This window comes from Vanacampus margaritifer, chromosome 3 (assembly GCF_051991255.1).
Source record: "Vanacampus margaritifer isolate UIUO_Vmar chromosome 3, RoL_Vmar_1.0, whole genome shotgun sequence".
NCBI lineage: Eukaryota > Metazoa > Chordata > Actinopteri > Syngnathiformes > Syngnathidae > Vanacampus > Vanacampus margaritifer.
This window is the reverse complement of record NC_135434.1, coordinates 14,727,773-14,754,139: the sequence shown is the minus strand read 5'-3', so window position 1 is coordinate 14,754,139 and position 26,367 is coordinate 14,727,773. Positions and strand designations below refer to the sequence as shown.

At 39.2% G+C, this 26,367-nt stretch overlaps 2 protein-coding genes across 3 annotated transcripts; both read left to right on the top strand.

Annotated features, from left to right (window-relative positions):
* The first annotated feature begins 2 nt into the window (after positions 1-2).
* On the top strand, positions 3-8,631 carry erap2 (endoplasmic reticulum aminopeptidase 2). Of its 2 annotated transcripts, none has more exons than XM_077562319.1 (21): positions 3-21; positions 1,344-1,668; positions 1,751-1,937; positions 2,014-2,183; positions 2,251-2,389; positions 2,463-2,597; positions 2,670-2,790; positions 2,879-3,033; positions 3,965-4,078; positions 4,173-4,304; positions 4,601-4,732; positions 5,033-5,101; positions 5,181-5,356; positions 5,435-5,514; positions 5,750-5,933; positions 6,805-6,961; positions 7,042-7,226; positions 7,314-7,475; positions 7,764-7,904; positions 7,998-8,079; positions 8,221-8,631. In XM_077562319.1, exons 2-21 carry the CDS (start codon positions 1,499-1,501, stop codon positions 8,368-8,370), a joined length of 2,841 nt encoding a protein of 946 aa, XP_077418445.1. In that variant the 5' UTR covers positions 3-21; positions 1,344-1,498; the 3' UTR covers positions 8,371-8,631. The 2 variants fall into 2 exon arrangements, with proteins under 2 accessions (XP_077418445.1, XP_077418444.1); XM_077562318.1 differs by lacking the exon at positions 3-21 and adding an exon at positions 80-173.
* Positions 8,632-9,657: 1,026 nt separating this feature from the next.
* On the top strand, positions 9,658-25,415 carry lnpep (leucyl/cystinyl aminopeptidase). The gene is made up of 23 exons (XM_077561985.1): positions 9,658-10,025; positions 12,596-12,690; positions 13,648-13,850; positions 13,947-14,058; positions 14,564-14,803; positions 15,233-15,423; positions 15,585-15,723; positions 17,054-17,188; positions 17,294-17,414; positions 17,488-17,639; positions 17,727-17,840; positions 19,579-19,710; positions 19,799-19,937; positions 20,045-20,201; positions 20,283-20,371; positions 20,469-20,652; positions 20,744-20,900; positions 21,944-22,128; positions 22,252-22,413; positions 23,410-23,550; positions 23,628-23,709; positions 23,788-24,458; positions 24,634-25,415. Exons 1-22 carry the CDS (start codon positions 9,998-10,000, stop codon positions 23,917-23,919), a joined length of 3,090 nt encoding a protein of 1,029 aa, XP_077418111.1. The 5' UTR covers positions 9,658-9,997; the 3' UTR covers positions 23,920-24,458; positions 24,634-25,415.
* Positions 25,416-26,367: the final 952 nt, after the last annotated feature.

The following is a 26,367-nucleotide window of genomic DNA, read 5'->3' as shown; positions in this document are numbered from 1 at the left end:
CCCTAGAGCGTTAAATTTGAGGTAAGAAACTGACACACAAACGTTCCCTTTTCCTGCACTTGTGCGCCTCCATGTGGCGGGTGGAGTTACTACAAGGTGCGTGGCACTCAAAGAGAAAGTGAAAGTTTCCAGCGGTGGCACAATGTTGGACTGACGAAGCTAAACTGATCAAGGTAAAACTATCTGGATTTCGCCGCTATTATTGTAATTCCTGACAGTGTTTCGACAGGGATGTTGATTAGCATGTATTGGACCTGCCTCTCTGTGCTCCTGAGTCCTGCAGCTGTTGTCACCTCACACTTTTAGCTATGGCCTGATCTGCTTGTGACCACGCTTCTCTGTGTGCCTGCCACACTGTGGCTTGAATTGGATTGCTATTGGGTTTTTTTCTAACCATGTTGCTTTGTTTACTTTTTATTCTGATTTTATACTTCACGATCACTATTTCCTTGTACTCCTGATCTTTGCAAGCCATGTCCTTGTGTGCCCGTTTTAATCCGCCTGCCCTTGTGGTCTACCTGCAATGGCTCATGTGTCATAAACTTGAGTATATTTAGAGTCACTCTCTATTCAGGCTTCATCAAATCCTTGCTGTTGGCATTGTTACTTGCCCTGTCGAAATGATCATTATCGCGGTTGTGCTTCCTCTTGTTTATTTGTTTGTTTGGTGTTTCTGTCACCATTTATGACAGCAAGCGTGACAACACAGCACATTGACAAATAAAATTGGCAAAAACCCTACCATATTTTGATCATTAAGGATTTTATCATTTTACCCAAGAAATACCCTTTTGACATGTAGCTGCCACAGGAAACTGGATATTTATTTTATTCACTGTTTCATGATTTTACTGCTATTCTTGTCCGTGGCCACATCCAGCTATCAATTTTCTATAGCCTGGTCCTTATTAATGTCACCAGTGAGCTGGAATCTATCCTCCCAGCTGACTTTGGCTGACCTGAGCTGACATTCAAACCCAGAAAGTCATAACTGTGAGGCAGAGGCGCTAACTACTGAGTCATTAAGCACATTGTCACCTACAGTACTGCTTTCACTGTGGGTTTCTCATACATTCCAAAAACATGCATGCCAGGTTCAACCAGCTTCAGAAAACAGGTGAGCCGTGATTGGCCGCTAACCGAGCCCTGAGCAACCGTGATGTCATCTTCAGTCGACAGCAAGTGACAAAATGGCCGCCCCTTGAGATGGATAAAAACGACACATACACAGCCAGTAATAAAATTGAAGGAAAAATTGAGACAATGTTTAGCTTCTTCAGGCTTCGTGGTAGTTAAACGTGAATAGGCAAAAACATTAAAGAATCATCTTAATTCTTTTTTAGGTCTAGAGAAGAAAAAGCGTGGCAGTGCCTCTACATTTTGGCAGTGGACACGTCACCTTTACTAAGGATTTGGCAGCTTGCTTTCATTAGCGGTTGCTTTGCTAGCCTGCTGCTTGGATTTGGCGTTTTATTCAATCAAGGACATTTCATCCAAAATGGTCCTGGTGAGGCTGCTAGTGCTGTTTATTCTCCATTCATGTGTAGTTGGAATGCAGCCCACCCAAATTTCACAGCAGGCATCAAGCCCTCTTCATCCTCCTGGAGAACAAACTCCTTTCGAGACAGACAATCTGTCCTTCCCTTGGAGCCGCCTTCGCCTGCCAAGGTAATCTCCCTTCTGTCTTTACTGGAAAAGTCAAGTATTTACAAAGAAAACCAGACTAAAGTATTGTCGTTTTTCTTTTTAGGTATATAATTCCCCTCCACTACCACATCTTGGTGCACCCCAACCTCACCAGTCTCCATTTCACCGGCTCAGTCACGATCCAAATTGACGTCCAGAACAATACCAATTGGGTTGTGTTACACAGTAAGGGTCTGCACATCTCCAAGGCGAGCATTTTGGACAAGAACCTCGCTCATCTGTCTGACCAGGTAGTCATTACAACAAAGCAGACAGATTTAGCACATTGATACTGATCTGGGTGACCGACTTCTCCTCATGTTCTAGGTTCTACCATGTCTTCATAACCCCGCCCATGAACAGATTGGCATATTTTCTCCCAGGGTGCTCATTAGTGGGCAAACGTACTTCCTATATATTGAGTTTGGGGCGGAGTTGGTAGAGGGCTTCCAGGGTTTCTATAAAAGCACCTACACAACCAGTTCAGGAGAGATCAGGTAAAGATGATTTAAAAATATATATTGGTATTATGTGTATAATAAAATATTTCATGGCTCTTTTTAGAACCTTAGCTTCCACTCACTTTGAGCCTACCAGTGCACGCACGGCATTCCCTTGTTTTGACGAGCCGAGTTTTAAAGCCAACTTCTCAGTGCGGATCAGACGCAGCTCAGAGTACATTTCTTTGTCCAACATGCCAATAGTAAGTATACTGTAGTGGTCGTTTTGCATTTGAGAAAATGGCAAAAAAAAAAACAAGTGTCTGCTTGTTTCAGGTTAAATCAGTGGAGGTGCAAGATGGCTTGCTAGAGGACGAGTATGCTGCAAGTGTCAAGATGAGCACGTACCTTGTAGCTTTTGTCATTTGTGATTTTAAATCGGTTACGGCAACAACAAAGTCTGGAGTGCAGGTATGGCCTTTGTGTGTGTTTTCCCACTTCATTCATGAAAATGATAGGCTTTGTACTGCAACTTGATGATAGGTGTCCATCTATGCTAATCCGGGAAAATGGTCTCAAACCCACTACGCCCTTGAAGTTGCTGTCAAAATGCTTGACTTCTACGAGGAGTATTTCAACATTCATTATCCCTTACCCAAATATGGTATGACATAAATAGTTTTTTTTTTCAGTTGCTAACCATAAATACCACACATATATATTGTTTCACATTTTCTCCACCCTCTTTCAAGATCTGATCGCCATCCCAGACTTCCAGATGGGTGCAATGGAGAACTGGGGCCTGACCACCTACAAAGAGAGCAGCTTGCTCTTCGACCCGCTCATATCATCCGTGTCTGATAAACTGTGGGTTACCATGGTGATTGGACATGAGCTTGCCCATCAGGTAGGAGTGTGTTTTGTTTCTGGGGATTTACAGTTGTGCTTGAAAGTTTGCATACCCTTGAGTTATGTAAGCTTATAAGCAAAACTATAAGTGTACAAAAGCTAAATGTCTCTTAATGACACAAAAAATGCTATGAATCGTCACCAGAATTCACATGCAGATCTGTAATCATGTCTTATCCGGGGTCGGATCGCGGGGGCAGCAGCTTTAGCAGGAAAGCCCAGACTTCCCTCTCCCCAGCCACTTCAACCAACTCCTCCAGCGGAATCCCAAGGCGTTCCCAGGCCAGCCGAGAGACATAGTCTCTCAAGCGTGTCCTGGGTCCTCCCCGGGGCCTCCCGCCAATGGGACATGCCCAGAATACCTATCCAGGAGGCATCCGAACCAGCTGCCCGAGCCACCTCAACTGTCATGTCAACTTCAACCTATAATAATAGCAAAACAATAATCACAGTATTTTGGATTTTATGGGCATTAAATGCCTTGACGGTTGCAGATCGCTATAGACATGTTTTGCTATAGCCAAAGTTGGCTGTAACAGGTTTTGCTGTGAGTAATCAATCAGAAAATGCTGACGCCATCAAGAGATTGGATCTCAGGCCCCAGCAGGACCCGTGAGAGTGAATTTGAAATCTGTCTGGTTAAACAGTCACATTGCTATTAATTTTAGTTACATTGGCTAGCACTTTACTGATTCTTAAGGCCCTGGGCAGATTAGATTGGCATGGCAACCTGATAGGACGATCTAAAATCCAAAATACACTACTGGAAGCAGTGCAGTCCAGAGAAATGCTACAAAATGAGGAGAATACTGTTGGGAGTACATTTTTACAATTTCATGGAAGAAATATGGGAATGAATGGATGGCTGTAGCTGTAGGGGCTCATTTCTTTATGTGTGCATAAAGAGTTTTTCTTTCTGATTCTTGCAGTGGTTTGGTAACTTGGTGACGATGAAATGGTGGAATGATATCTGGCTGAATGAAGGGTTTGCCAGATACATGGAGTACATTTCAGTTGAGGCTACCTACCCTGAATTAAAAGTGGTATGTGCATAATTAGCATATTCGGATGATCAGGTGAAGGCTACTGTGAGGAGTAATAACAGAAAATAATATCACAGTGTCAACATTCTTACAGGAGGAATATCTGTTGCACACATGTTTTGCAGCAGTTGGTCATGATTCATTGAATTCTTCTCGGCCACTATCAAGTCCAGCTGAGAACCCCACTCAAATCCATGAGATGTTTGACACCATCTCCTATGACAAAGTATGTTTTTTATCTTGACGTTTCTTGATGATTCTAAATGTTAAAACGTGGGAAATATTCAACTTTAGAGGTTCTACTGTATTTGGGAATTGTTATGCTCTATTAATTTATTTTTTGCCTTTTCAATTTAGCGACATCATGTAGCATTCACACATCAACTGTGCTTGTATTTGAAGCAAAACATCACAAATAGCTCGTGTAAAAATATCCATCCATTTTCGACATCACAGGCTTTCAGCTTGTCCCATCAGATTTGTAGAACTCCTAAAAACTTATTTTCCTCTCTGTACCTCTAGGGGGCGTGTATCCTGCACATGCTGTGCCATTTTCTGTCTGAAGATGTGTTCCAGAGTGGGATAGTTCGATACCTCCGAAAATATAGTTACCAAAATGCACACAACCAAGATCTGTGGGACAGTCTGGCCAATGTATGAACACAAAGAAGATAAGAAACAAACACTGTGTAACACAATAAATTTGATAAATATGCCAATTTTGACGTGGATAGCCTCAGTTAGCTAGCTGGCTGGCTGGCTGGCTAGCAAGCTAGGATAGATAGATAGATAGATGGATGGATGGATGGATGGATGGATGGATGGATAGATAGATAGATAGATAGATAGATAGATAGATAGATAGATAGATAGATAGATAGATAGATAGATAGATAGATAGATAGATAGATAGATAGATAGATATCATTTGATTCATTATTTAATATTTTTCAGACTTGCTCAGAGGAAGATTTCATCTTAGGGAAGCATTGTTACACCAGAGAACAGGCCCATAAAAATTCTGTAAGTAAACGCCTGTTGAAACTGCTGACCTCCATCTAGAAAATTTTGAATAGTGTAACTTTGCCATTGTTCCATTCAGTACATGTTGGCCGGCGAACACTTGGACTTGACAGCCATGATGAACACTTGGACCCTGCAGAAAGGTGTCCCTCTCGTAATCGTAAAAAGGGAGGGGCCCCGTCTGATGCTCAGGCAGGTCAGGTTCCTGAGGACAGAGCTGCCCTCTGACCCCCGCTGGTCCACATTGCAAAAAGGGTGAGGAAGCAGGAAAAGCTGGTCCCTTTCGCATTCACTTCAGGGTTACGTGATTTCAGGATAACTCTTCTTCTCTAGTTACTTATGGCATATCCCTCTCACGTACAAGACGGATACTTCCAGCACCATCCACAGACACCTGATGACAACTCAGACAGGTAAGCAGGACATTTTTTCTTATAGCCCTCTCACAAGCCCTAACCCTTGTCTGTTTCGTAACCCCCTTGAGACTTAGCTGCACACTTTCATATCATTTAGAATGGCTGTTTTTTCCACAAATAAACATTTTTGTTTCAAACTACCCTTTGGCATGAATCCTTTCTGTTGATATGCAGACCACAAATTCCTTTCTTGTGCCTTTCTATTTATATATGATGTCTGTTTGTCTTCCAGACAGCATCTACGTAGGAGAGAAGGTCAACTGGGTGAAGGTGAATGTGGACATGACTGGCTACTATGTTGTTCATTATGAGGATGGTGGATGGGAGGAGTTAACAAAGCTGCTGAGAGAAAACCACACTGCCCTGAGCTACAAGGACAGGACCCATTTGATACACAATGCCTTTCAACTGGTCACGTAAGACTGCATTATAGCTTTTATATACTTACTTTATGTATGTTTTTTGTGTCAATAGCAGCATACCAAGTGTTTCTGTTATGGACTGATTTTTGTTTTGACATATTGCTATATGATGTTTGGATGCTACTGATGATACGCAATGAATTAGTTCATGCAGCAGTGTAAGAATATTGTTTCATGTGACACAAGAATAACACAGCATACACAAAATGCAGTGCATTTAGTCTCAACTTATTTGTGGTCTAAAAAAGAACAACTTGACAATAGTGACTAGTATTTCATTTTCTTTTGCTATAAAGAATTTAATATTGATTTCTTGAAATTATTATAGAGTGTTCGTGATTAAAAATGCACATCCCTTGCTATTTTCCAATATATATATATATATATATTCAATATAGCATTCATTTAAAAAAGCAAAGCCCAATAGCAGTATTTCTATACTTAAAGCTGCTCTTTGTAACAATTTGCCCAAAAGTATTTTTACAATAGCTTTTTTATTTGACCATTTTAAGACTTGAGCATCTTCTAATTAGTAGATTAACACCTTAGCTGTTCACAGTGGGTACTTCTGCAACCCTCTGGCCAATCATTTTCACACGAGATTTGGGTTTAAATTTCCCGCCCCCTGACTGCTGATGTGTCATGTGCGCATTGTGTTTGTGAAGAAAGGTGTGTGCAGTTTCATTTTTCGGCCACAGGTAGCAGTAGCGATTCGAAATGGAATTTTCTGCGCCCAGCAGCTTGATTCAATTTCAGAGTTTAGCTTTAAAAACCATACCATACCTAAATTGAATCGAACCACTTGGTGGAATCATCAACTTTGAATAACATCTAACCCTTCAAATATCCTTGTGTGTATCTAAAGGGCATGTTACCTTCCGCTCAACAAAGCATTCGATTTGATTGGTTATCTGCATCAGGAGACACATACTGCACCTCTGCTCCAAATATTAGGCTACCTGAAAGCCCTTTACCATGTGATTGAGAAACGGAGTGATGTGAATCTGGTGCAAAACTTTAGGGTAAGGAGATAAAGATTTATCAAGCTGAAATATGAAACATCACTTACAGTAAGTTTGCTTCTCTGTTTCCGTTGGTACAGATCTACATCCTGCAGTTTTTCCGTGATGTCATTGACCGGCAGACATGGAGTGATGAGGGCACTGTGTTAACTCGACGGCTGAGGTCCGAGGTTCTCTCCTTGGCATGCGATCTGAATGACACCTTCTCCCTGAAAGAGGCAAACTGGCGTTTCAAAGACTGGATTCAGTCAAACGGAGCCCTCAAGTCGGTCCAGCTATGAGCTTCACTTCAATTTCCGTTGATACTTGATGATATCCTAATAAGCATGTCCTCTGATTGTGTTAACTGTAGACTTCCCACTGATGTGGCCCAAACTGTGTATGCAGTTGGTGCCCAGGATGATCATGGATGGGCTTCACTCTTGCACATGTACAAGACCTCGAGCTCAGCAGCACAGAAAGACAAAATTTTGTTTGCGTTAACCAACAGCAGAGACACAAATAAATTGTACAGGTACATTCACCTACTGGCTACTTTTAAGTACACAAGTGCAATTGAATAAGACCATTAGCTTAATATTAAATGATGATGATGATTATTATTGTTATGGCGATTTGCAGTTTGCAATGGCGTGGAACTGCATATATAACATGGAACTATACACGCAATTGTATTGGGCTGTGTGCTAAATAGTAAATACCCAATCATATTTCACATCACATGGTTTATGCTGCCACCATGTGGATTTTTCTTATCCTGTTGTATGATACAGAATAACTAAATGTGTGTTTATTGTTACAGTCTGTTGGACCTGGGTCTAGAAGGTCAGGTGATACGACCCCAGGACCTGTCCACGCTCATCATAGGGGTGGCCCAAAACCCTCGAGGACACCACATCGCATGGAACTTTGTCAAGAAACATTGGAGCACACTGGTTCAGAAGTCCGTGTCGATGACGAGATCAATTATAGTTTTTATTTTTGGAGACATAGTCGACGTGGTCTAATTGTCTGATCTGTAACTTCTCTTCTGCAGATTTCAGTTGGGCTCATCTACCATTCAATACATCCTCATAGGTACCACAGGGCAGTTTTCATACCCAGAGGAATACACTGAGGTATGTGCATCTTTATAGCATGTCATAAATTGTATTATACGGCTAGATAGATCAACATTATGATTGTACTGGCAATGCCTGTAGTAGTATACTGTATTTCCAAATGAAAGTTGATTAAAAAATACTTTTTTCACTATCCAGGTGAAGATGTTCTTTGATTCCATCAAAGAATATACATCTCAGATCAAAAGTCCTCAACTTGCACTGGACAACTTGCAGAAAAATGTTCGCTGGATGCAGAGAAACTTGGAGATGTTAAAAAATTGTCTGAGTGAGAAAAGGTCCTCATGACAGAAGAGGGGACTTGTCACAATTGATTTAAAATTCCGTTTCTTTATTTGACAATGACAATTCATGGTGTATGTAAAAAAAACAGTTTTTCATAACAAAACGTTAATTCTACGATTTGTTAGAGTGTGTATGTGTGTGTGTGTGTATGTGTTAGTGTTTGAATAGGTTAATGCAGAAGAGATAAGTACTGTATTACAAAATGATGTTGCTCAAAGAACATTCTTTTATCAAAAGACAATAAAATGATTAGTTGTACGTGAAGTGTCTTGTGATACCCGCAACCTTACTTTGAGCAGTGTGTCTGTAAATAAATATATTTTATGTATAGACACGGATCACATGAGAGGACTCACAAAGTGCTTTACACAGGTAAAATATGCAAACACAAACATCATAAGTCCCCTGTGCATATTATCAATTTTCAGCATACAAATTCACCTAATTGAGGATTTTGCTGTATCCTAGCCTCCTTTTTTCCCTTTTTTTTTTTGCTATAAAACACACTTTCTGTATGAGTTCTCAGATCCAAAGTCCAGTCTAATGTAAAAGTATTGCTTTACTCCGGTTTCCTCCCACATTACAAAAGACATGCATGGCAGGTTAATTGAACACTCCAAACGTCCATAGGTGTGATTGTGAGTATGGTTGTTCGTCTCTGTGTGCCCTGTGATTGGCTGGCAACCAGTTCAGGGTGTACGCCGTCTACTGCCCGATGCCAGCTGGGATAGGCTCCAGCACCCCCTCCCCCGCGACCCTTGTGAAAATGGATGGATGTATGAATGCTTTAACGCCACCTTGTGGTAATTTTGTGTCAAGGAGCCATGCTCAGGGCAGGGACTCCTCTCCTCCCCCCCTGACTATCACACAAACCAGGCAGATAGTTGTCAAACGACATTTAATCACATTTCGAAATCAAAATAATCACAAATCAAATTACAAAATCCATTGCTTTTCATCGCCATTTTGACTGGTGGCGTAAACTCGGAATTGTCAATACTGTAGTGTGTGTTACAAATACTGTATGCACATGCTCCAAAATACAGTTAAATGCAAGGGCAAGAATAAATCAATACAATCAATCTTGAATCAATCAAGACCAAATGTAAAAGCTGCCTAAACAAATGTGCTCATTTAACGACTTTTAAAAAATGTGTTCGTGTGTGGTGCTGAAGTGCAACATATTTAATAGCAATGACGTCAAAATTGAATTTTCCGGTTTCAGCCACGCCTATTAACAGTTGCTAGCCAATCGGATGCAAGAGCTGGGTCAGTTGTCAACAACTAGTCGGCAAGGAAGCCGAGTGTCATCTGCCGTAGACTAGTACATTATACAAATATCGTTTCCGAACCAATATTGGCGTGCGTGTGATTTTGTTCCCTTTTTTTTTGGTGGAGCGAGACGGTGGCAGTTAGCGTAATCTATTGAAGTGAGTCTGTTACAAATATGAGAAGTTGGCTAGTTCCCTACTAGCGACTACGTAGCTGGTGTTGGTGTTGTGAGGACGTGCTGCAGACCAACCAGGAAGACAGTTTGGTGGCGTGTCCAGCCATTTAAACTATACGTCTGATCCAAACGTGTCCAAATATCCTGCTTCGGGGACGTAAGGACCTCCTTCTACAACCTGCTATGGATCCTTTTGACTATAACAGTACAGGTAAGGAAGTGCGAAGGTTACTGTATGGCCGGTTCACATACAGTACGTGACAACATGCTAATAGCAAGCTTGCTAATAATAACCATTCATTCGGAGTGACTTTGAACCGCGGACACATAGCGCGAGAGGTCAATTATAGTTTGTTTACGAGTCTGTTGAAAACTTAACATACAGTTGAAGACTTCGAAGCTAAAAAAACACACAGTCGCGCTCCCTCTTTTTAGTTTTGATATTCGCCGCATTTAGTCATGGCGTGTTGAGCAGATAAGTCGTGCTGAGCTCTGCTTTGCCTACCAGCAGACATCCGATCAATAACCTCTGCTGTCATCCTAAAATATATCCAGGACGTTATTGACAAAAACAAACAAGCGTATTGTAAATCAGATGTCAGAGATTTGTTGCTAATCTAATGGATCACAAGACTTCATTGATGTTGTCATTTAGGTAAATGACCCAAATCACCTTTAAAATTTACTTTTTATGTGAACAATAAGGTAAAAGTCAAATACATTATACCTAGCTGTAACACAAGGAAAGGAAGAAGGAAGTTAATCACTGTAAAATCAAAAAATAATGCATAACACCTTAACTAGTCTTGATGCTTCAAATGTGAGTTTGCTATCGATGTTACCGCTGACCTACCCCGCCCCCCTTCTTTTTCATTCTCTTACCCCATTAAACAATTTTGAAATAGTTATTTGTTGCATGCTTGAATGACTTCATAAATACGCACAAAATATTAAATGACAGTCAATGCGGTTTCAGAAACAACAGATCAACCGCTTTGGCGTTGATTGATCTCATACTAAGCTATAACTGATAAATCAATCAAACTTTATTCATATAGCACTTTTCATACATCAAAATGTGACTCAAGGTGCTAATAAAAATCAAAAGAACCCCCCAAAAAACAAAAACAAAACATGGCAGGGCAGATCCATATGAGGAAAGATACCCAGGAAACACTGGAGCTAAAAACATACATAAAACATACTGCTTAAAAAATATTTTGTTGCATTTTTTTTTAAAAACTAAACCAAACATCCTTTGTTGAGGCGTGTCCACCAAAAGCCAAAGAAAAAGCAAAACACGCCCTTTGCTTGCTGTCAGTATGACGTACACACGCTTTTCTGCAGCTTGAGAAGCATACAGCACCCCCCCCCCCACCCCCAGTTACTTAATTGACGACTTAATTTTTCATTTGGAGTCACAGATTTTATTGCTTTAGTATGTGCGACACTTCTCTAATTGGGCCCCAAGTTGTGGCTTATTTCAGGTTATATTTTTATCGTCTCCTTCTTTGGATATTACGCATTACCCAGTACAGAGTTACTTACCTATTAATAGGCATTTGTGCAGTGGGTGTGAAGCCGACGCAGAGATGCCTGTGTGTCATAATGTATGAAGTTGAACCAGTCCAAACACCTACCTTTGCATTTAGGGTTAATAAATTATAACCTCTTTTTAATATAACAGTCTGAAGGTACATAATTCCCCCTTTAAATCCATGGCCTACTGGCCAGACATCATCATTATTATCATTATTATAAAGCAATGTAGGCACATAGGAAGGGAGCGTGTTTTACTATATTGACTAATATTAGATTAGGTAGCTAAAAATGACATTTATTGTTTGGGAAATGAGCAGGGAACGAAATTCCCTCCCAGAGAATACAGAGACACATCTTGTAAAAACTGCTCACAGTGCATTGCAGGTTGCGGAAAGGCATGCGTTTGTCATTTGTGGTTTGTGGTGGCATGTGACAGGAGCAGACAATACACTGTGATTGTTCTATTATTTGGAACTCATCCACTGTAGTGAGACAACTCATTGCATCATTCAGCAACATATAAATATAGTGTTTACTGTATAAACATAATGGAAATTTAAGTAGCAATAGACTCTGCAAGAGGTTAAAAACAGGAACCTGAGATTGCGCTTTATTACATGAGACGTTTTGGCAATGATTTGTTTTTGCAACATTCCATTTTGAATCCCATACATATGCTGTCTGTGGCAATCAAAACAATACAATTCTGTTTTCAACATCTTACAGTAATACATTGTAATAATACACACTCTGTTAAATGTAATGACCAAAAATCAATAAAATAATTATAACAAGACATTACTTCTCTTTACTTCTTCTTAAAAAAATTTTTTTTAATAATGCTGTAATGTTACAATATACAGTATTGTGCACTCATTCAAAGCAATCATAAAAAAAACATCTATGCAAAAAGAAAGAAAGAAAAATCAATACATTTTAGTTTGTTTAATTTGAATTAGTTGTGTGTCAACAATGAGTTACCTCTCAAAAAGGGTGACGAAAAGTCACCAGCATGCATTTCCTGACTGCAGGTAGGCTCGACTGGTAGTGTCGTTCATGTAACGGAGGTTTCCTTGAAGGAATTAGGGAAGGGCAATAACATTAAAACAAGAATGGAATCCTGTGGTACTTCTTTTCAAGTTAACACGGGGGAAGAGGTGACACTCATCTTTCACAACATCTGTGAGTTCCTCTTGTGAGTCTTGTTTCGTTTACGTACGTTGCTTCTTCCTTCTGTAGAGCGAGCCAACCTTCCAAGGAACATGATTGAGAACAGCATGTTTGAAGAAGAGCCTGACGTTGTAGATCTGGCCAGAGATTCCGCAGCATATCCGGTACACTCAAGTCATTTCCTTTACTGTATGCTATGGCATCAATCACTCTGAACAGTTCTACACTCATTCATTGTACATTTAATTCAAATCAATGCTGGTTTCCATCCTAAAAAATAAAGAATCAGAATACATATAAACTAAATTAAAAATATATATTTTTAATAAATGATATACATTTTAAGTTATGTTGATAACATGGAAGCAGTGCCTTGAAGTATGAGGGCCCCGACTGGTGTGGCTTTTTCGAGATATGAGCCCTGATACACACAATTATTATTATTATTTTTGCTTTGACATGCGAGCACAAGCTCGCACATGAGAGCTGCACGATGGCAGTGATGTCAATTCAACTTGCGTCATAATAAGCAGCAGTTTGGCAAATAGTGAACAAGTCAAGTCAGTTTTATTCATAGAGCCCTTTATCACAAATAAAAGTGTCAAAGGGCGTCACAGGCCCACAGTTGAGAAATATTTAATACCACTCCTAGTTCAATTTTAATGTTTGATTAAACAAAGATAATCACATGTTGTGAAGTTTAAACATCTACATAGCTCTGCCTTATGGAGTCTAGCATATATGGAATATGCCATTGACATGCTAACGTTAGCATCCAGAGTTGTGGTTTTACAAATGGACATTTCAGCATAAACAGTGGAGCAACACGTTTTGAGCATACATATTCATTTAGACCACAAAACAATACACACAGGCATACATTCTTGAGAAAAATTAGCATTTTAATAACTCACTTACAGCAGTAGTAGAAGAAGAAGATTCTACTTTGTTTATGTCTGCATAACTGTATTGTACTATAGTGCCTGCTGGTGGCCAAGGCCTGTACAGCACGTACAATTTATTGGCAGCATTAAATCAAGTTTTTACCTACTCTTTTTAATTATAAAATTACACAGATTTTTATAAAGTACTTTTTAACAGAGTGCTATTTTTCCTTTCAGACATTTCCGGCGCTCGACCCAGACGATACTGTGTATGAGCCTCGTAGCTCTCGCCTATTGGTGCGAGGCCTGGGAGAGAACGATGTGGATGATGATGAAGAGGACTGCGAGTCTTCAGCCCGACTTCTGGGCATGTCCTTCATGAACCGAAGCGCCACTCAGAGATCGAGCGCCTCTCCTTATGTCAGACAGCCTCCACCCAGGTAGCAGGATCTTGCTAGTTTTGGACTTTTTCATAATTGCACTACTGCTTCCCGACTATTTAGATAGATAAAGTTGCTACTTCTGCTGTGTCCCAGATCATGTTCGCCACCCTCAGCCCGCACTACGGTTGTTTGTGTGCTATTTCTGATCATCGTGGCTTCCATGACCATGGTATTGTACTTTTTGCCTGGGTGCAACTTTACAAAGGTAAGAAAAATAAAGTGGGTGTGTGCATTTTAGCATTTTACATTCCCCAATTTTCTTCTGTTACTCTTTGTTACACTGGCGGCATTGAGGTCTTGTAATTGGCATGTCTGCCTCACAGTTATGAGGGTCAAATTTTGACTCTCTAATCTAGCCTTCATGTGTGGAATTTGCATGTACACCCCATATTTGCGTGTTTTGTTTTGTTTATGAGCCCTAGGACAATAGGTGTGAGAAGTTGTATGTTTCTTTTTTTTTTTGGGAGAGCTCAGTATTGTTCATTCGATTTGACATGTCATCATTGCTCTCCTTTTTTATTTTTTATTAAAAAAAATTTTTTTTTAAATATATATATATATATATATATAAAGAAAAAAAAAATTTTTTTAGAAAAAAGAAAAAAAAAGTTGTATGTTCCTGATTCTTAAGAATGACAAGCGTAGTTAAAAATGGATGGATGGACGCTTGGTGTCACACATTTCTCCATGAAAATCTTCCATTTTTGCAGAAGGGATGCCCTAAACAGGACAACAAGACATCCAATGGCACTGATGGTGAACTCTTCCCCTGGGCACAATACCAACTCCCCCGTAGCGTACGTCCTCTCAGCTATGACCTCACCTTGAACCCTGACTTGAGCACCATGGATTTCAGCGGCCGCACTATCATCACCATGATTGTACTTCACAACACCAAGCGCATTGTCCTGCACAGTGCTGATCTCAATATTACCAAAGCTACATTCAAGGTGAGATTCTTAGTCAGTCTGTCATTTTTGTATTGCATGTGCTGTGGAACACGTAGTCACGAATGTTACCTAGAGCTGGGACCGGCAATGGATAAATATTTTGGGGGAAGGCTTTTTAGTGTAAAAACTAATCTGGACAAATCCTGTGATTTGGAAAATCATGACTCAGTTGGGCCACCCCTGATGTGAAAATTAACAACAACTCTATGTGCTGTGGGGATTTCTGAATATGCACAGAAGAACTTGAGCTGAAGCAATCATGCTAATTTTGCTGCTAAGAAATATATTTTTTCTTTTTAAATAGTGCCTATTTCTTACTACATTCTCATGAAATTATGTTGATACCAGTTTAATGAGAACAAGCAGTAGCCATCTTAACGCATTTTGATGTGTGATGTACTAATTATTAACTTAAGCGTTCTCTTTCAGCTTGGTGATGGGGAGGCCAGTGATGTCACAATACTGGAGAACAGACAAATGGAACAGATAGCTGTTAAGTTCCCCGAAGATCTGAAGGCAGGCCAGCCCTGTGTGTTGACCCTGGATTACACGGCCAATCTGTCAGACACTTACAATGGTTTCTACAATAGTTCCTACACGGATCCCGATGGAAACAAAATGTACACCAAGCTAAAGTAGAATCTTCTAAAATAATTTTATCTACAGTATAAATTCCAGTTAAACGTAGCTTTTAAATGTGGAATCCACCCCCCATATTCCACTGGAATTTGCTCAAATATTCCTATCCATCATTTTAGTATGTACATCTCTTTTTTCCCAGGGTCCTAGCTGCTACCCAGTTCGAGCCATTATATGCACGAAAGGCCTTCCCTTGCTTTGATGAGCCGTCATTTAAAGCCACCTTTCTGGTGAAAATCAACAGGAAACCAGAGCACATGACACTCGCCAACATGCCTAAGGTACTTTGGCTTTAGTTTTTATACTTATTTGTGCCTGTAAGGTATGCAAATTGTAGTTTTAAGTCTTGCAGCATGAATTTTGTCATAGGTGGTGGTGACATTAGAGTGAAAATTCGTATGGCTTGTGCCTGTCTACTTTGTAATAAGAAGCTGAAGAGAAGCAGAGGCACTCTACCACAGCTTCACTTCTCCCTCTACATGGCCTTGTCCACTGGCAGTCAATCACTGACCTTAACTTAGGTCAATCTGAGCAATATGTAAGATATTAGACCAAGTAGGAGTATTTTATAAGAAATATTTTTGCCTAGGGCAGGGGTCTGCAAGCTCCAGCTCTGGAGCCTTTAGTCCTCTTGTGGCTCCCCTGTGGATCTCTAAAAAAAATTTTTGAAGAAATTATTATTTTTTTAAATTATTTATTTGTATTTTGTATTTTTTTAGATAAAATAATGTTATTCAAATGAATTAAGTTGTCAGAAAAAGAGACGAAAGGTAGATGTAAAAGTTTTTAAAAATACCTAAAAATGTCCAGAAAGTGACAGTAAAATGTCCAAAAAGGAAGCGAAAAAGCAGAAAACTACCATAAAAAATGTCCACCAAAAGAAGGCAGAACCCCCCCCCCCCCCCCAAAAAATATCAAAAAAAAAAAAAGGAAAAAGAGAGCCAGAAAATTATCATAATATGTATGTCCATAAATGTGCCAAAAATGTCAGAAATTTAACAAAAAGGCAGAAAAGTCTATGTATGAAAAATTCCACACACAAAAAAAATCAGAAGACAATGAATCTCAAAGTATTGGATGCAGCATATTTTTCTGTTATGGTGCAGCTCTAATGAGCTCTTGGGCCTTCAGTACATTAGACTAGCAATACCACGCTGTTTCGTACATCACAATGTTCAAATGTTTTGTGGCTGCAGATACATTTTTGGCTATTTATATGGCCTAACATGGCTCTTTGGACAGGAAAGGTTGCTGACCCCTGGCCTTGGACTAAATAGCTTATACATGATATCACACCCACAATAAAACATAACCATGTTAAATTATTATGTCCCCGAGAGTAACAATCAAAATGGAGCATTATTATCAGTGCAAAGGCAGAATTTACATTCTGGATCTCATTATATTGTGTAGGAGTACCTAATGTTGTTGCTAGTGATAGAAAGTTATTAGCTCTTTTTTATTTTCTTGGGAATCATACAAGTCATCTTTGTCCTTCTTGCAGCTTATTTTAAATTCTTGGCATACAGCAAATATTTTAGTTTAATCACCATTGGTCTGAGGAAACACACAAAAAAAACCATACGTACAGGTACTCTATCTCTGTTTCAGGCAAAGACCACACAACTTGCCAGTGGCCTTGTGCAGGATGAGTTTGCAAAGACCAGTGTCAACATGAGCACTTACTTGGTGGCCTTCATCGTTGGTAACTTCACCCCAAACAGCAAAAACATCTCTGACACTTTGGTAGGGTTGATTTTTTTTTCCTTTTCATTTTGCTTTTCCATTCGGATGATCTGTTTTTATCATTCAAACTGACTCTGGGTTTGTATCATGTGATTGCACTTCTAGGTGTCTGTGTACAGTGTGCCACAGAAGAAAGAGCATACTGACTATGCTCTGGACACAGCATCGAAACTACTGGAGTTTTACAATAACTTCTTTGAAATTAACTATCCGCTTCAGAAACTTGGTAAACATTGTCATTATTATTCTTCCCCTCAGCATTAGAAGCCCCACTGTAATCTTATTTTCTTGTTTGTCAGACTTGGTTGCCATCCCAGACTTCCTGGCAGGAGCCATGGAGAACTGGGGTCTGATCACCTTCAGAGAAACCACCCTACTGGTGGGGGCACACTCCTCTCTTATGGAAAAATCAGTTGTTGCTTCTGTCATTGCACATGAGCTGGCTCATCAGGTACTTGTTATTTCTTCATTTTGATCAGCCTACATGTACTGAATAATGAGGATGTCAGCACAATAATGTAGCACTGATGTGTTGCAGTGGTTTGGAAACTTAGTCACAATGAGCTGGTGGAGTGACCTGTGGCTCAACGAAGGCTTTGCCACTTACATGGAGTACACATCACTGCAGACTGTCCTGCCACAGCTTGACATGGTAAGTGAGCTTCAATGCCACATAAAGCGCTGAAGAAATTTATCAGACCAACACCTCATTAAAAAGTTTGAGTTTGAAGACAGTCGCGTGGCACAACTGTCTTAAATTAGCAGCATTATTCCTATTCTTTCATTTTAAACTTAGTGGGTGAATGCTTTCAGGATTCACACATTTTTTCATTCTTTATTATTATTTTTCACCTCACTTTTTTGATGCGTTTCAACTCCCACATAATACATCCAATTTACACCGTTCCAATTTCAACATGTTCCAAAAATTCATAACTCCTAGGATATTATTTTTCTCAATCCACATACTTCGAGTTTTCGTACAATTTAATATTTTATTTAAAAAAAAAATAAAACTTCCCATTTTATTTTCAATGGGACAAACGTTCAAGTTCAATCCGCTATATTTTAAATACCCATTTAATAAGATTAACACATTACATGAATAATTTAGATGATTAATCTTCACATAATTTATAATATTTAACATTTAATGATTAATAGTCTTTACATAATTTAGATCATTCAGTGATTTTTAAGCATTCAACATTTATTGCACATATATTCAATTTTTTTAATCAATCACTCAATCACTTATTAATAACAGTACCATACTAGTAGTATATTAGTGCCACTAGTAACTATTAGTACATGGTACCTACTCATACCTGCTAGTGCTTACTAGTACCTACTAGCGCCTAGTTCTATTGCTGGTACCTACTCGTAGCTACTACTACTACTTAGTACTAGTAGCTACAGTACTACTAGTAACTATTATTACCTAGCATTGGTATCTACTAGTACTAGAGTACTAGTACCTTTCTCTTTACCTTAAAGCAGTGGTTCTCAACCGTGTTCCTTGAGTACTCCTATCTAGCCTGTTTTCCATGTCTCCCACAAGCAACACAGGTGTTTCAAATGATCAGATAATCAACAAGCTCTGCATGAAGCCTGTTAACGACTTTCAGCTGTGTTAGCTGGGGACATTTGGAAAACAGGCTGGATAAAGATACTCCGGGCTGAGAAACAGTGCCTTAAAGTACCTTTCATCTAAAAAGTTTGACACTGTTTCCATTTGAAATTCAAAATGTTCTGCTCTTTCAGTTCACCTTGGAAACAATTTTTGATATGCCAAACATTTGTGGATACCAAAAATTCCCAATTTTTAACTCAAAAAAATCCTACATTGGGACAAAGGCCTACACTACATTTTTCCCCTCCTCGCTCAACATTTCTTGACCCATTCAACACGTTCAGTTCATTCCCTGTTATTGTACAGTATATACATGTTGCAATATTATTTGACATCATGCAATATCATTCCAAGCCATTCCATACATTTTCATTTAGCCTCTCAGATTTCACTCGCAATTTCTACAGAAATTGCATTCTCTAGTAAAGTTGATCATTGATATTTTTCTTTGCTATAAGGCTCTGTAGTTCTTTAACGATGGATTCAATGCCTTGACAATGACATGACCTGGTTAAATGAGAATTTTCACAGGCATGTGTAATGGTTAATACACCCTTATGTAAAATCTTTTTACTGAAATTATATATTGTTTAATGCTAATTTAATAGTATTATTATTAATCAAGATTTTTTTTTCAAAATCTTTTTTTTTTTTTTTTTACAAAAATCAGATAAATACTTAGCCATTATTTATTCATGTTATTTACTTACATTCCTGAACACAAAAATTATTATTAAATTGTGTGTTGTGTTTGTAGGGCAACTTGTTCTTAGCGGTTCGATTCAGAGCACTGGACAAAGATGCACTTAACTCCTCCCACGCAGTCTCTACCGAAGTCAATACACCAGAACAGGTTCAAGAGATGTTCGACTCGGTGTCCTATCTGAAGGTGCACTTCTATGTTTTTATTATGGTTCCTGTCTCTTGGATGCATAATTGAGGTAGTCATGAAAATGTCTTGTTCTTTGGTCTTCCAGGGGGCTTCCATTCTTCTGATGTTGAACGCCTCTTTGCCCGGTGACCAGCAGTTCAGAAAAGGTATCATTCAATATCTGAATCAGTTCTCTGGGTTAAACACGGACACTGATGACCTTTGGAACAGTCTTACCGAGGTAGGTGCATTGCTGTTATTCTGTAATTGTGGTGTTTAGTTGGGATGGAAATATCATGAGTTACATCATACACCTAAAATGGCATGGATGGCATTTTTTTTTCTTAGGTAGAGGTCACAAGTCAGCATCCAAATGTGTCCGAGATGATGAGGTCATGGACATCCCAGAAAGGCTTCCCTTTGGTTACAGTATCCCGTAAAGGGGATGAAGTGACCCTAAAACAGGAGATTTTCCAGATTATAACAGACACCGCCACACATTCCTCCTGGTAGGCTGCACCTCCACCCTCCTCGTCTTCTTTCTCCTTTGTGTATTGCGGCCATGGAAATGTTATTGCACTCTCTCCTAGCTTGTGGAATATTCCGGTGACGTATGTGAATGACAACTGTAGTTTGGCTCCTGAGTGCAGGCAGGTGTTCATGCTGAAGACCAAATCAGGTGAATGACCATTATCTAATGACTATAGTACTGTATCAGGTTGCTAAAGATTGCACATGCTATTTCGATGTAACACTTTTGCATGCTGTCTTCTTAGGGACTCTTAAGGTGTCCGAAACTGTGAAATGGCTGAAGTTGAACTACAGGAACACAGGCTTCTACATTGTTGACTATGGAGACGAAGGCTGGGCTGCTCTGACAGGCGCCTTGTCCAACAACTTCCAAGTTCTCACACAGGAGGACCGTGCCTCGCTGATACACAACATCTTTGCCCTCTCCAAGTAGGTTTGCCAATCAACTACCCTTATGTAGTCGTGTTTATCATTCTGTATGTTTTTTTTTTTTTTATTACTGTCTTTTACTTCATCTCAGACTGGGGCGTGTGTCCTTCCGCCAAGTCCTCAGCCTCCTAAACTACATGCCAAACGAAACTGAGATTAGTCCTGTAAGTGAGGCCTTGCACCAGCTCAACCTCATCTACCAGATGCTGCACAAGAGATACGAGCAGGGCCTCGTCGCACGCATGAAGGTATACGCACACAGTTGAAATTATGTTGTTCGAATGTTTTAGTGTGCTCTAGATGGGGAGGTTACGTTAATAAAGCGGTGTGAGACGCTTAAGTGGTGAACTATACCAAATTAAGTTATCTGATCTGTACTGTAATGTAATGCAGAAATCGTTTTAACATATAATGCGGACTTTCGCTGGACTCTTGATTCATTGTAACATTTGTTTTCACAAACCGCTTAGTACATACGGAAGCGTATTGCATTCACTTGTGGGAAAAAAACATTTTTTGGGGGAGCTTTATTTTTTTGAGTATTTTTTTTTTTTAATTTTCATTTTTTTTAAATATTTTTTTCTGTCAAAAAAATACAGGAAAAAAATATTCAGGAAAACAGGGAAAAAATAAATAAAACTAAAACTGGGGGAAAAAATATTTAATAAAACAGCTGGGGTTTTTTTTACCTCCAAGTGACTTGTTGCAGACTCGCTAATAGCGGATGCGGACACTTTCCTGCATACCTCCATATGCAATAAGATGGTCATGTTTACTTACTGGCTCTCATTAAAGGAATACATGTGTTTACTGTAGTGTGGTTTGTTCTCTAATCTCTGACGGAAAACCCCTTTAAAAAAATATTCAGAAAAACTGAAAAATAATTATTTAATTTAAAAAAAAGGGGGAAATTACTCAGAAAAACAGGGGGAAAAAAATCAGAAAAACAGGGGGAAAAAAATCAGAAAAACAGATTTTGTTTTTAAAACAGGGAAAAAAATATTCAATAAAACAGAAGAAAAAACTTTGAAAAAAATTTGTCAGAAAAACAGGACACAGGACTTTTTTTTCCCCAAGTGAATGCAATATGCGTAAGTACAAGTACTTTGTAATTTTATTTATTTTTGGCTACCTAGACCAGTTGTGTTTTCCTGATTTTAATTTGTTAGTTACTCATGGCATGTGACCAAAAAATCTGATACAATTACTTAGAGAACCTTTTGATACATCTTTGAACACCTGTTTATTATCTATTTCGTTAACGTCTGAATTCTCTTTGAAATATTTGCAGACATACATTCTGTATAACTACGGTGCTCTGATGGATAAGCAAACCTGGACCAAGGAGGAGAGTCTGTCCAAACAGAAGCTGCGATCTGCCCTGTTGGATACAGCCTGTTATCTGGGGCAAGACAAATGCAATCAGCAAGCAAAAGCTTTGTTTAAGCAGTATGTTGAAACTAATGGAACCTTCCAGTGAGTAAAGTACAATGTTTTTGTTAAAAAAAAAAAAGGGATACTGAGAATACAAACTATTGAAATGAAAATGCTGTTGACTGGAGGTTTGTTTAGCCTGAAATGTTTTTTTTTTCTCCGAAGGATTCTGGGCGATCTGCAGGAAATTGTATTCAGTGTGGCAGCTCAGTCTAATGAAGACTGGGAAACTTTGCTCTCCATGTACCATTATGCCATTTATGACACAGAGAAGCAAAAGATGCTGCAGGGCTTAGCTTCTACGCAGGACACACAGAAAATTGTTTGGTAAGTTTTGTATAAAGCTGAGATCAACACATTCATCATAACATCACAAACTAGCTGATAAGCTGTTAGGGAAATAAAACAACAGTATTGTGTTCAGTATTGCGCTCGTGGCAACAGCATTTGTAACTAGAGAATGCAATTTCTAGAGAAATAGCGTGTGAAAGCTGAGAGGCTGAAAGAAAAATTGCGGAAGCACTTGGAATTGCATTGAATGACATGGGAATGATAAACAATCACCTGGAATGAGCTAATCACGAATTGGTAAAAAAATATAGAGGAGAAAAACAAACAAACAACAAAGAAAATCTTTTTTTTTTTTTTTTTTAATTTGGGCTCTTAATTAGAAATTTTGAAGAAAAAAATGCTGTAAGAGAACGCTTGAACTGGTCTATAAATATAAAAATTAGTGGAGAACCCCCCCCCCCCTCCAAATAATGAAATAAAATAAATAAATAAATAAATCATAATTTTGGGGGGGTATATTGAAAATTAAAAAAAGAAAATTTGAAAAAGTCTTACTTTTTGGCTTTTATTTTGATAATTTTACGGGTAAATTGACGGTGTAAATTGGTCAATAAATGGTGAAATTAGAAGAGGGAAAAACTTGTAATTTTCTAGTTTTATTAGGATTAGCTGAACAGTTAAAAGGGGGAACAAAACTAAATTGAAATTATAGGAGGAAAATCAAACATATTTTTTGCTTTTATTTTACTAGTAGTGTTGCATGAATACTACATGACCACTAGAGGGATGAAGTGGAGCCTGCAAGTTTTCACTTTATTCCTGTTAAATTCTGTAAATATTCATACCGTTTAATTTGATTAAGCCCCTTAGAAACCTTCCAACTTTGAAACCCCCTACACACACACACACACATAAAAAGTTGATTTGCCATTTTTCTCCACGGCTATGACATTTTTGGCCTACACTGTTGGACTTATTTGATTAAAATGGAAATGGATTTTACGCTCATTATGCTTATGTTGTTCCTTGCAGGCTTCTCAAAGCAGGTTTGGATGGTAATATCATCAAACAACAGGACCTTCCCTTGGTCATCAGCACAATCTGCCAAAGCTTTGCTGGCAATTTGGCTGCTTGGGACTTCGTTCAAGACAACTGGAAGGAGCTCTTAAAAATGTGTGTGGCAGATTTAACAAAGAAATTGTTTCGTACAGCGACAAAACAGGATCTTAAAACAGTGTTTTTGTTCGTAGGTTCCCTGTCGGTTCATTTTCCCTCCAAAGAATCATCAAGTCTGTCACCTCTCAGTTCTCTACACAGTCACATCTTAATCGGGTATATATATTTTAATGTAGAATAAATCTAGAGTATAAATTCAGTTGTTTTATAGTTTGTTTTGTGCGTGTTGCACAGGTGCAGTGTTTCTTCTCCAGCTTGGAGGATCACGGTTCACAGTCGCGAAGCATGCAGGAAGCCCTGGAAACCATCCGACTGAACCAGCGCTGGATGGAGAGGAATCTTCCTTCCCTTCGTAAATGGCTTTAATACAGGCCGGCCACTCCTTCCGTTCTCCGCTCTCCTCCCTGCCCCCTATACCAATTTAGGTGGTCGACTGGGGTACGTTGTCAAGACAACCGCAAAGTTTGCACTTTTGTCTCTTAGCTCTGTTTATCCAGGTCTGAGTTGAGCTGAATCGGGTATGCTCTCATGTATGGCTCCTGAGAGATTTTAGCTAGCTCAGGGGCGGCTCTGATTGTATCTGACAGAAAACATGTCAGACAGTAAAACACTCCTCACACTTGAAGCTGTCGACCAAACCTCTCATCAGACAATCACGCGATCCACTTTGCTTTACAGACCGGTTCAATCAGCGACTGTGTGAGCTGCTTTATGGCTGATCGTAAAGAAGCAAGTACATGTGTGTCAACACTATAGTGTTTCCTGTCCATACGCCCTTGACAGTCTCTATGCTTTATTCTAAAGACTCTGCTGAACATTTAGAGACATGGGCAGGTAAAATTAGCATTTTGTAAATGTGTACAGAAACAACAGCAGCCTGTAATTTTGCATCCTAGAGCAGTGGTGTCCAAACTCGGTCCTCGGGGGCCGGTAGTCCCGCAGGTTTTGGATATTTCTCTCCTCCAACACAGCTGAAGCTCATCAGCAAGCTCTACTAAGCCTGATAACAATCCTGTTGATTGAAACAGGTGCGTTGGAGCAGGGAAACCTCCAAAACCTGCAGGACTACCGGCCCCCGAGGACCGAGTTTGGACACCACTGTCCTAGAGCATTCAATATTAGAAAGGGTGAGGAAATGGTTGGTCGACTAAAAAAACTAAATTAAAAAAATCTTCCCATTATGTACAGTAGATGGCGCAGTGCACCACTGCGCTGGTTTAAAGCAACCAACGTGTCTTAAATGAAGCAAACAGCACACTGGATACACATAAAGTTTGCATTTCACTCCAGAACTTACTTAGCATTGATTTCCCGGTAGTGATCCCATTGTTCGTTCTTGTAAAATTCTACGTTTTTAATGTAAATACATGATGTCCGGCCCCTAACAGCAGCAGCAATTTTGGATGTGCCAATTTTATTTAATTCCTCTCGACTTTACTCCACTTGATTTTTAGCGTTTTCTTGTGTACATAGAATGTATAGAGGACATTTATTGATAAAATTTGATCAAAGCTCTTGTCCAAACACTTTTTACTGTATTTCTTGGATGTATAACACCGCCGGCAGGTCTCGTGTGGAGGTGTTGTTTGTATAAGAGCTCCGGTGTATAGAAGAATGTTTATTTTGGGTATATGTCCACATCTGCCTGATATAATAGTTTCACGTTACTCCATCACCAGAATAAATAGCTGTCAAACTATTTATCATCTTTACTTGACCCCATCCCCACCACAAGTTTTGCTGCATTGTGTATTTCTTGACAGATTTTTTTTGTTGATCCTCACACATCTTACATTGATTCCTAATAATTGTACACATTTAGTTTTTTTCTCGCAGTTAAAACAAACTTTTGAACCTTTTAAGATGCTGTGCGTGTGTCTGTTTGTTTGTTTCTGCCCCATTATGGGCGCCAGCATTAACTCAGTGTAATGATATGGTATGAGACCGGAGGTGTGATATCATCACCGTCGTGAGGCGTAACCTTCCATAAGCAATGCAAAAGATACTCATCAGGTCACATGATTCAACAGTCTTCATATAATCTAAACACATGTTTGCATAACAGAGCGCCTTTTTGTGTGCACCCTGCAGACGAAAAGGAAAACATTATTGGAATATTTGATTAAAATGGAGCAATGTATGTTAAAGTAGGGCATGTTTTTATTTTATAATTTTTTTGTGAGTATGTTTTCCATTTTACGTGGGTCTACAGCAGTTCTTCTCAATTCTTTATTGTTGCACTGACAATGAAAAAGAAGAAATGCCCTCCCCAACTCTCTGCTGTGACTATAAATAGTATCAATAATATTAGTATAAATAGTCTCTGACAATGAGAGCGCCACTGCCACCTACTGTAGTGGATGTACAGTTACACTTCATTCTTAAAAAGAAAAACAAGTATCAATTTCCTTGGCGGAGAAAATACTTTCAGAGCATCAACATAAGTTAAAATTTTTTTTAAAAAATATTCTCTTAGCTCAGGGTACACAGTAAATTCTGTAAATTTTACTATAAACAGAGTCTATTTGGTCCCACTCTGAACAAAGCAAAATTTATATTTGAGCAAGAGTAAAATCCATCCATCCATCCATTTTCTGAACCGCTTGTCCTCACAAGGGTCACTGGAGCCTATCCCAGCCGGCTTTGGGCAGTAGGCAGGGTACACCCTGAACTGGTTGCCAGCCAATCACAGGGCACACAGAGACGAACAACCATCCGCACTCACAAGCACACCTATGGACAATTTGGAGTGTTCAATTAACCTGACATGCATGTCTTTGGAATGTGGGAGGAAACCGGAGTACCCGGAGAAAC